This window comes from Diabrotica virgifera, chromosome 7, assembly GCF_917563875.1.
Source record: "Diabrotica virgifera virgifera chromosome 7, PGI_DIABVI_V3a".
Classification (NCBI taxonomy): domain Eukaryota; kingdom Metazoa; phylum Arthropoda; class Insecta; order Coleoptera; family Chrysomelidae; genus Diabrotica; species Diabrotica virgifera.
The window spans coordinates 103,046,909-103,058,745 of record NC_065449.1 but is presented as its reverse complement, the minus strand read 5'-3'; the positions used below and the strand labels follow the sequence as shown (position 1 = coordinate 103,058,745).

The 11,837-nt window shown below is 32.8% G+C and overlaps 1 protein-coding gene across 1 annotated transcript in view; it reads left to right on the top strand.

The window, feature by feature from the left end:
* The first annotated feature begins 393 nt into the window (after window positions 1-393).
* LOC126888566 (ankyrin repeat domain-containing protein SOWAHA) overlaps window positions 394-11,837 on the top strand; it is a 66,649-nt gene continuing 55,205 nt past the window's right edge. Inside the window, exon 1 of the mRNA XM_050656915.1 lies at window positions 394-501. Within this exon, the coding sequence (XP_050512872.1) occupies window positions 394-501 (108 nt within the window). The remainder of the gene's footprint in view (window positions 502-11,837) is intronic.

Sequence of the window (11,837 nt, the reverse complement as noted above, 5' to 3'; positions counted from 1 at the left end):
TTATTTGTAGTCAGGATCCTAAAATTGCAGAGGAGCAATTGGGCAGCGTGTGCGTTAAACTACAATGCAACTGGGTCTCCGTAAACGCTGCTGGGCTGCGCTGAGCATTAGCAAGTGAGATTTTCCGGCCAGCAGCTTTAGGATCCTGACTACAAATAATGAAAAAACTAAAAGTGCGAATTTTATGATGAAATTTGGTATGTGGGGTTAGACGTTAGAACATTATTTAGAACAACATGTTCAAATAACTTTTTCCGATATCTTTAACGCGAAGCAAAATAGCAAAGTAAACAAAACAGTGTAGCATGTGTAAAAAATTTATAGGGAGGCTAAGCCTCCCTTGCCTCCTCTGACCAGCCGCCACTGGCTTCATGTGGGGTTTTACCACTTACAATGGGGTACGACAGGACAACGAAAGATGATCAAGAAACGTACAGCGAACTCCACGAGAACGCAGAAGTAGAGGAAGAAAACAGAGAAGACTGGAAAACTCATCCGGAGGCCTTTGTCCGGAAGTGGATGAAAACAGACTAAAGAAGGAGATTTCTTTAGTCTGTTTTCATCATCAAATGTTTTACATTTTTGCTACAAATATTTTTTCGATATCTAATATTTAATTCGATAAATACTTATTTTTGAGTTATTTGCGAAAAACTCGTCTGAAAACGTTGTTTTTTTTTAATAAACATTTTCACTCGCAAATGACTTGAAAAGTCTTAGCATAGATAAAGAAACTCTATAGAAGAACAAAAGTTGCTTATAATTAATCAATTTATACATTTCAGGACTTATTTTAAACGTATGTTTTTCACCCCAAGGAGGGGTGTCACCTCCCGAAGTAAAAGCAACCAACGGCATAAATCCAACTTTGAAATGGAGTGTAACTAGAACCTAAATCCAAATTGTCAAGCAAATACGTCCGTCGTGACGCTGATAATTTCACTCCAAAACTGTCATTTACTGAGCTATTGGTGTATTCATGCATTGATTATGACGGAATGGGACGTTTCGATGCCACCGGTTCATCGCCGGCCGTTTCGATGCCGCCGGTTCATCGCCAGTCCATTTCATCGCCGTCATATCTCGCATTTCCTAGAATTCCTAATTAATACTAAAAATAACTAATAATTGTAACTGTCGAAAATTCGGAAATATATCAGATAGCGATTAATTGACTGGCGATGAATCGGCCGGCATCGGCATCGAACTGGCGGCATCGAAACGGCGGCGATGAAACGTCCTAGACCCTGATTATGACGACATTTTTCATCTTTATTGGTATAGAATAAAGTAGAACAAAAATTACTAAATGATTACATTAGTATTATTCTATGAGATGAACAACTTTCTTCGTGCACTATCTACTATCAGCAAATATCTACAATTTTATTAATTCGGATGGACAACTTCATTTTCAATACTACACGGCTTAAAAAACGAATGTATGGAAATAATATAAAACACATTTTTACATATATTAGACAACAAGATGGGGCCCTTGACATATTGGGGCTTCATGCTGCGGGGGCCTCTGTTACGCCTCTGGATAATTGTATCGAAATACTAAACGTTGGTAAAGATTAAAGAGAAAACCCATTTCAGCAAATTGCAATTCTCAAATCTTTCAATAGTCACGTACAAAGCATTATAGTTTATTGTCGTTACCATGAAATTTCAGTAGGCCGGAAGGGATTAAGTTTCTAGATATTATCAGATGATTTACTTGGCAAATACGTCTATTTAGAAATTTACGTTTTTAATTTTAAACACACAACGTAAAATAATATAACAATAACAGATTTTTACATAATATCAGATGACAAGATGGGGCCCCCCGCAAGCTTCACGCTGAGGGGGTCTCTGTTACGCCCCTGCTTTCCTATCTTTCTATTATTATACTCTCTTTCTAACTCCATTAATATTGTAAAGTACCCATATATCTGGCACCACCGTTATATAGACGAAATGCCGGCTCTGCTGATAAATCCGGTAGCCTTTGAGTTTGAAAGGGCCTTCATCGGACATCATAGCAGTTGCGAAGACGACGCATGCCGAGCATTCTTTATGTCTTGAGATGTCACAGTACAGATTATGCTTTAATACAATAGATAACAGCTTGTTTATGACATTTTACATTTGTATATACCTGTGCCCGACCTCCGGCCAGCCGACTTATTAAAATCTGCTTTACGACCTACAACTATTTTTGAGATGTCTTTCTTTGAATAATGAGTGTCGGCTATGTGATTTATTTATTTGGATGCATGCTGGTCACTCCAGGCATTGTTGGAATGTGCAAAATTTTGTAGATATATATAATAATAATTAATAAAATCAAAAGGATAACATTTTAAAATATTTTTTTCTACAACCGTGTTAAAAATGCAATTTTTAGCACTCCATACGAACGTTAAAAATGCTACTTTAAGGCACTAGTGCTTTAAAAATTTTTTAAAGCACTGCAGTTCGTATTGACCGTATAGGCAATTTTGATGTAATGTCAAAAAAATATAAAAATGGAATGTCAGTCAAGTTCAAGTAAAAGTTTTTGTAGATATTGTCCTGTAATTACGTTGGTAGAAAAAATATTGTATGATATGCGTGTTAAAAAGTACATTTTTAAGGCACTCATGTGAATTGCAGAACTCGTTATCGCTCATTCTTCAAACTTTCACATGCTTGCCTTAAACGTGTACTTTTAACACTTATATCAGGGCTTCCCAAACTGTGCGTCGCGACGCCCTGGGGCGTCGCGGCGTTGTCCCAGGGGCTTCGCGTGTCAAAGCGGACTTTTAATACAGAAAATATATTTATTTGATTTTAAATGAGTATAAAATATACAATGATGAGAGCGCTAATAACCGGCAAAATAACGCAAAAAATGGAAAACACAGTACTTAAGTTGTGAGATAAAAATAAATGAAACTAGTAGAGTTCGATATGTCTAAAGGTGGGAAACAATAATAGTCTAGTAAAATAAAATTTCACTACATGTAAAACAAAATGTAAATTCGTACAGGTTGAAACAAATTTTATATTAAAGTTTAGGTGGGTACAAAAGATATTTTCAAGAAAGTATCCAAATCACATAAGGGGATCATTCTTTAAATAATTAAAAAGGGGTCATTTTTGCAAAAAAATTACTTTTTTAACTGCTCAGGTCATTCAGTTACTAATGAAGGTCTTTAGGATTATTTTCTGCAAAGTTAAACGGTTAATTTTTCACATATAACTTACTAAATTAAATTTGACCCCCTATTTATTTAAATAATTATACACGAAACTTTAAAAACAAATTTGCAAAAAATTATTTTTAGCGTTTTAAATAAGCACTATAAAATATCTTATTTTACAGGAGAAGTTGCACTATGTTATCAGTATCAATCAAAAAAAAAATAGTCCAAAAATATTTAATATTTTTTGAGATATTCAATTTGTTTATTAAATGTTACTCTATATTCAATTGCAAAAACGCGGTTGTCGCCAAAGAAATATTCACCTGTATTAAATCTTATTAGTTTTATTTTTATGTATATTTTCGATAAATGTATTGATAAATTCAAATTTCAATTAAACTTCCCCCTAAAATGACATTTGAAAATTATTCAAATTTGTTTATAATTTGTTTTTTTAATAACGTCGCGGGGATTAAATATTTTGAAATGCCGTTTCGATATTTGGGTTTCTGGGAATTTTTCACTAATTAACAAATTTTTTTGTCTTTTTTTCCTCTTCTTTTTTTTTTCTTGGAGTTATATTACAACGGGCCCTTTTAAGGTTAAGTTTCATTAAGAATGTCGAATCTCTAAGTTATAGATTCTCGACCTAAAAATATTAAGATTGGTCTAAAATCACTTAAATAAAATGTGGCTGGTTACTGAGTTACAGGGTGTTTAATTTAAAAATTAAAAATTATTTTTACCAAGTACTTTCAAACTATTTGACGCATCCTTATCATACTTGTCAGAAAGTGTGGGTACTATACAGTCTACTAAACTGTGACAAATAAAAGTTTCTAGCTACTACCAGAGGCGTACGACAGGGGATAGTTAATGGTTGACCCTTTCCAAATTCTACGCCACTGAGGGAATTACTATTTTAGCGAAATTTTTCGATTCTCCAATACTTTATATGTAAATAATATACTCTTTACTGGTAACGATTAAGTCATTAGTTTTCGAGATATTGGACGTTAAAAATGAAACGGCATAGTTATTTTGATTCATTCATTCATTCATTTTAAACTTCCAATATCTCTCAAACTGATGACTTTATCGATACCAATAAAGTTATTTACATACAAAGTATTGGGGAATCGAAAAATTTCGTTAAAATAGTAATTCACTCAGTGGCGTAGAATTTGGGAAGGGTCAATCATTCACTATCCCCTGTCGTACGCCTCTGGCACTAGCTAGAAACGTTTATCAATCACAATTTAGTAGGGTGTATAATAGCCACACTTTCTGCCAAGTATGATAAGGATACGTTAAATAGTTTTAAAGTACTTGGTAACAATAATTTTTAACTTTTTAAATAAAACACCCCGTAACTCAGTAAGTAGCCACATTTTATTTAAGAGATTTTAGTTAAATCTTAATATTTTTAGGTCTACAATCTAGATCTCATAGACTCAACATTCTTAATAAAATTTAACCCTAAAAGGGCCCGTAGTAATATAACTCCAAGGAAAAAAAGAAGAAAAAAAAACGACAAAAAAATTGTGTTAATTAGTAAAAAATTCCCAGGAACCCAATTATCGAAACGGCATTTTAAAATACTTAATCCCCGCGACGTTATTAAAAACACAAATTATAAACAAATTTGTATGATTTTCAAATGCCATTTTAGGGGGGAGTTTAATTGAAATTTGAATGTATCCATAAAATTATCGACAATATACATAAAAATAAAAATAATGAGATCTTAAGCAGGTGAATATTTCTTTGGCAACAACCGCGTTTTTGCAATTGAAAATATAGTAACATTTAATAAACAACTTCAATATCTCAAAAAATATTAAATATTTTTTGACCAATTTTTTTTTTGCTTAATACTGGTAACATAGCTTAAGTTAGTCTGTAAAATAAGATATTTTATAGTGCTTATTTAAAACGCTAAAAATAATTATTTGCGAATTTGTTTTTTAAGTTTTATATACAATTATTTAAATAAATAGGGGGTCAAATTTAATTTAGTAAGTCTTATGTGAAAGATTTACCCTTCAGCTTTGTAGAAAAAAATCCCATAGACCTTCATTGATAAGTGAATTACCTCAGCAGTTAAAAAGTATTTTTTTTGCAAAAATGACCCCTTTTTAATTATTTCAACAATGATCCCCTTGTATGATTTGGATACTTTCTTGAAAATATCTTTTGTACCCACCTAAACTTTGATATAAAATTTGTTTTAACCTGTACGAATTTACATTTTGACTTTTTTTTATTTTATTAGGCTATAAATAGAATGTAAATTTATAGGTTTTTGTCGCTTCCCACATCTACTAGTTTCATTTCTGTTTATCTCACAACTGAATATGATTTCCATCTTTTGCGTCATTTTGCCGGTTATTAGCACGCTCATTACTGGTTTAACATGTATTAATAAATAAATCAAATAAAAAATATAATATCAAGTCTGAAAAGTATGAAGGACTAGAAGCTCTCATTAAAACCAAGACTCCAAGTGTAAAATAGACACATTGTCATACATAGGGAAGCCTTAGCAGCAAAGAACATTACACATGAATTAAGTGTTGTGATGGATATCATTATTAAAGTGGTGAGCTACATACATTAAAACACGACCCGTGAAATCTAGACTTTTCCGTAAACTTTGTGAAGAAATGGAGGCCGAGCAGACCTCTTTAATTTATTATTAAAACTCTCGTTGACTGTCCAAAAGCAACGTACAAGCACGTGTGTACGAATTAAGAAATTAATTTTACACGTATCGACATACAGAATCACATATTGTTGCGCAAAACTTTATTAATTCAGAGTTTATGATAAAATTTAACATATTTAACAAAGTAAATAATCTTAATAAGTCTTTGCATAGAAACAATACTCATATCCTGCAATTGGCAGATACAATTACTGGGTTTCAGAAGAAGTTGCTTTCATGAAAGAGAAAATTAGAAGATCAAGTAATTGACTGTTTCTCTGCTTTACAAGGTATTCGACAAGAAAAATCGATAGAAATTCTCGATCCCTCTTTAAAAAATGTGTTTACACAACACATGTTATAATTAAGCGAACACTGAGAAATATTTTCCCGAGGATCTAGAGCAATATGACTGGGTCAGAAACCCTTTACAGTCATCCACACCATCGACACTTTCAACAGAGGAAGAAGAACAACTGACAGAATTGTCCTCTGATTCCAGCCTAAAGCTTTAATATGACAAGGACAAACTGAATTTTAGAGCTCAGTTTCTCATGAATACCATGCCATCATCACTGCTGCAGGTTTTATTACCATTTGCGATTTCGTACTTGTGCAAAACGGGCTTTTCTGCAGTTGCAGTAGGTAATTAAAAACAAGTACAGGTCAAACATAAACTTAGAAAAAGAAATGAGAGTGGTAATCTCCAAACTGGAGCCCCAGTTTCATAAGTTGTGCTCAAAAAAGCAAGCACATCCCTCACATTAACCAGCCAATTACATATATAAATATTCCTTTTTATTTTTGTGCACATGTTTCGATTTAGTTCTTAATTTCTAATAACAATTATAAATGTTCAAATAGTGTTTTTGTTATAACTACAACCTGTTACTAGGCTAGTACTAAAATTGGTAAGTATTATTGGGGGTTCGGTTGAGGGGCGTCGCAAAAAATAGCAAAATCCCCAGGGCGTCACAGTACGAATAAGTTTGGGAAGCCCTGACTTATATCATAAATAACTATTATTGTATTTCAATCAGCATATAAAGCAAATAATTTCAATATTATAAAAAATATACTATTACTACTTTTCTGTGACGATCGTAATGGTAGGGGAGCCCAAGCGGGGATTTATGCAGTTACTCGAGCGCGTCAGATTATCACATGGGGAGAAACCTTGTACCCTGTAAATGAACCTCTACCATATATTGGCTCTTAAGACAAGGGAGTTCGTTAAGGGGGGTCCGAAAAAAATTTATTCTTAGAAAAACTCGAAATCGTCAGATAAGGTAAGTTAAGTAAATGCAAAAGAGTGTATATTTCAAAAATCTGACGATTTGAGCGGGGCGTAAGGAAATAGGTGAGTCACAATTTCACAAAAAAAAGCGAATATTTCGCGAAATAAACGTCAGATCTAAAAACTAAAAAATACGTGTTCAATATTTTTCAAAAATCTGTCGAATGATACCAAACACGATCCCCACGGAGAGGGTGGGGGGTAAATTTAAAATTTTAAAAAATCAGATCGAAAAATTGCAAAATACACGTATTCAATATTTTTGAAAAATCGATCGAATGGCACCAATCACGCCCCTTCACGGAGGTGGAGTGGGGGTTACTTGAAAATCTTAAATTGGAGACCCCAATTTTTTCTTTACGTAAAAATAAGCAACTTTTATTCGAGACATTTTTTCGAATTATGGATGGATGGAGGATATTCGGAAAAACGATTGTTGGAAATGGAAAATTAAATTAAAAATGGGAAATCGCCCACTTTATGGAAAACTTAACTTAACTTTTTTGGGGGTTTTAGGACCTACCCTTCACAGTCCAATTGGTCCCCATAACGCTCGAGTATTAACTGCAAATTTAGCATAATTTACTCCCCTACTATAACTTAGTTACTACGAATGAAAATGCAGATTGAAGTTTGAACTGGCCCACTAATATTAGAAAAAAAAAAGCAAAATAAGGATGTAGGACCCGACAACATAAATGCAGAAACAGTAAAACTCTTCAATATCCTATATGCAAACTCTTTAATAGCATATTATACAATAGTAAAAAAATACCATCAGATTGGCTGAACTCAACTTTCGTAGCAAATCTAAAGAAGCACAACAGTCGCTGCGAAGATCGTCGCCTAATCAGCTTAATGAACCAGGTACTCAAAGCATTCTTAAGTAATTATTGTTCATAAGCGGATTTATAACAAATGTGAAGAGAGAACGGGTGATACTCAGTTTGGTTTGAAAAACGGTTTAGGAATACGAGAGGCACTTTTTTTGTAAACAGTTATTAGTACAACAATGCTTTGTCTTTGATTGGATGTCTTGATATGCTTTATTTATATACATAATGTGTTAATGCAAGCGTTAAGGGAGATTAGTCTTGATGAAAAATATATGAGGCTCATATAACTGTACTGGAATCAAAAGGCAGAATTAAGTATCTCCAACAGTCTATACTTATACACACCAAGTAGAAATAAGTAAAGGCGTGCAACAAGGCTGCATTCTCTCCCTTCTGTCGTCTAACATTTTTGTAGAAACTATCTTTCAACTTACACAGCAGAATGAAAAAGATATCAAAATTAATTTAATTTCCATAAATAATTTGAACAAAATGCAACAGAGCTATTATTAAAAATGTTTAATGCAGTTTGGAGAGAAGAACAGATACCGATGAATTGGCAGAAGGCACAGATAGTGCCGATTTATAAAAAGGGCGATAGAAAAGATTGCAACAATTACAGAGGAATAACACTGTTAAGCACTGCCATGAAAACATACGAAAAAATACTGAACAAAAGAATAATCGGAAAAATTGACAGCACACTCGAGGAATCACAAAGCGGTTTCAGAAAAGGCAAAAGCACCCAGGATCATATATTTACAATCAAGCAAATAATAGAAAAATATCAGCAACAGGAGAAAAAAAATGTATATGGCTTACATAGAAAAGGCTTTTGACACGGACACCAAGGCAAAAATTATGGGAAATATTAGAGAAAAGAGGTAGGTATAAGTAACAAAATGATAAGGGTAATTAAGAACATTTATAACAACAATGTGAAGTATATCATCAGCCAAAACAGAACATCAAAATCATTTACTACGAACGAGGGACTAAGACAAGGAGGAGGATTAAGTCCAACACTGTTTATAATTTACATGGATGAGATCATTAAAGAATGTAAAGTAACAGTAAAAAAAATGCATGTGGGTTATAGAAATTTTAGAAGAGTAGACATTTCAGAAGGAGCATTCGCCGATGACGTCGTCATATTGGACGAAAATGAGAGACAACTACAAAGAAATATAGAAATATAGAATGAAACACTAAAAAAATATGGAATGACAATTAATAAAAATAAAACAAAAGTTATGGTCATGGGGGAAAAGGAAGAAGAAGAAAAAATAAACATAAAAATAGAAGAAGTAAATATAGAATAAGCACGAACATTCCACTACTTAGGAGTAGAATTAGAAGACAACGGAAGACAGGAAACAGAAATTAATAATAGAATTAAAAAAACAATGAACCTATACCATGCAATGAGCAATAAATTCATAAATAAAAAAGAAATAACACGAAAAACAAAAATTAATGTGTTTAAGTCAATATATAGACCTGTATTAACCTTTGGTTGCGAGTCATGGGTACTAACAGAACAACAAAAGAGTAAAATACAGACAGTAGAAATGAAATACCTTAGACGAGTTCGAGGAGTTACCAAAAGAGATAGACTACGGAACACTCAAATAAGAGAAGATTTGGAAATCGAGTCAACGTTAGAATTTATAGAGAGAAGACACCTCAGTTGGTGGGGTCATCTTCAGAGAATGGATCAGACAAAACCGATGAAAGAAATTTGGCAGGCAAAAACGCAAAGAAGAAAGAAGAAAGGTAGACCACGACATGCATGGGATAGAACACTAGGCAAAATAATCGAGAAAAGGGGAACAACGTGGATAGAAGCTAGGACGCTGGCTAGAAATAAGAAGGAATGGGTCAAATTTGTACATAATATAAATGTATAGCAGTTATTAGTTAAATTTAAGATTAAGTTGTTTTTGTATTGTATTATAATGTAACATAATGTAATGTATTGTCGCCTTACACCACTATGTGGTAAAAAGGTTTTTTTGAAAATATGTATAAATAATTTGAAATATGCTGATGATACAGCCATCATAAGAGACAACATAGAAAAATAACAAGAAATAGTAAATAATATTAATATAGTGGGAGTGGAATATGGTTTCAATGTTAACATCATAAAAACGAAATTAATGATAATCAGCACACAATCCCATATGCAAGCACACTTGAAAATAAACAACCAACTTAGAGACAGAGTTGAGACATTTAAATACCTTGGAATTATCTTTAAACGGTAAATGAACTGCGACGAAGAAGTGAAGATACGAATAGTAATTGCTAGAAATACTATTACCAAATTCAAACCTTTGTCAGAATACGCGAAATTCCTTTGGAGCTTCCTTATTCGCGTCCTAAAATGCTACACATGGCCAATAATAATGTACGGTAGCGAGTGGGAGACCTGGTGGTAACATGGCTAAACCGAGTTGAAACATTCGAAATATGCTATCTTAGAAGGTTGTCTAAAATTGCATGGGTGGACCATATTACAAAGGAAGAGATCTTAAAATTGGAAAACTAGCTTTTAGTACCTTGGATGATGCAATAATCATGGCAGAAAATAAAGATAACCTCCAGCGCCTACTGTACAGATTAATATAACAGTATATAAGTTAAACATATTAATATCCCACGAAAAGGACCAGTCAACGGTTCTTGCCAAAAGCCCCATCAGATGCAAACTAATAATTAATTATTTAATCATAATTACATACAAGAACACATAGCAAGTCATGAATTTCAACTACCTCGTAATAGATGTGTCGCATGATAGGTATACTACAGAGGAAGTGAAAAAACAAATCAACAAGGCAAAAAGAATAACGGGATACTTGAGGGATATTATAAGGAGGAACAAAAATATAACCGCAGGGAGCAAAATCCAGGTATATAAGGCATGTGTAAGACCAGTACGAACATACGCAACAGAAACAAAAACTGAAACGTCGTCGTTTGCAAAAAGAGTAATCAGAACTACAAAGATCAAAGTATTAAGAACCATAAGATAAATTTCTCTCAGAGATAGTATAAAGAATGAGGATACATTAAGCTGGGGTCCTGATGGACACGTGGACACGTGGATGGGTTGACATGAAGAGATCATGTCATCCCAGGAAAAAATGGCGAAATGGGTAAGCACATAAATCAAATACAAAAAGACCACTAACCAGACTCCCGAAGAGGTGGTATGACAGGTGAACATCGACATCACAAGAATTGGAGAATAGAATAAACAGAACCATGCCCTACAAGAGAAACCAATATATACATAAGCCAATACTAAAAATAAAAAAATATGAAAAAAAAATTTTAAGAAACGCTTTTCTTTAGTTACTAAAGTGGCTAAAATTAAAAATATTATAAAAAAATCAACTAAAAAGCAAAAAATAAAAAAAATCTAACATATCCGTCAAAGAAAAGCGTGGCGCGTGTTCATCGAATAAACGGTTTTCGCCCCACGCTTTTCTTTAACGAATGTGTTAGATTTTTTTTTATTTTTTGCTTTTTAGTTGATTTTTTTATAATATTTTTAATTTTAGTCACTTTAGTAACTAAAGAAAAGCGTTTCTTAAAATTTTTTTTTCATATTTTTTATCTTTTACTTTTTAGTCTTACACTTTTCAAACATTAAAATATATCGTCATGTTTATTAAAATATGTATAAAACATATGATGTACTAACATGAAAAGTAGTCGGAATCGGCAAAAAATTTGAAACTTTATTGTTTATTAATGAAGCATAACGTAAACAATTAACGTAAAAAGTGAAATTATGTATTGTTCATATC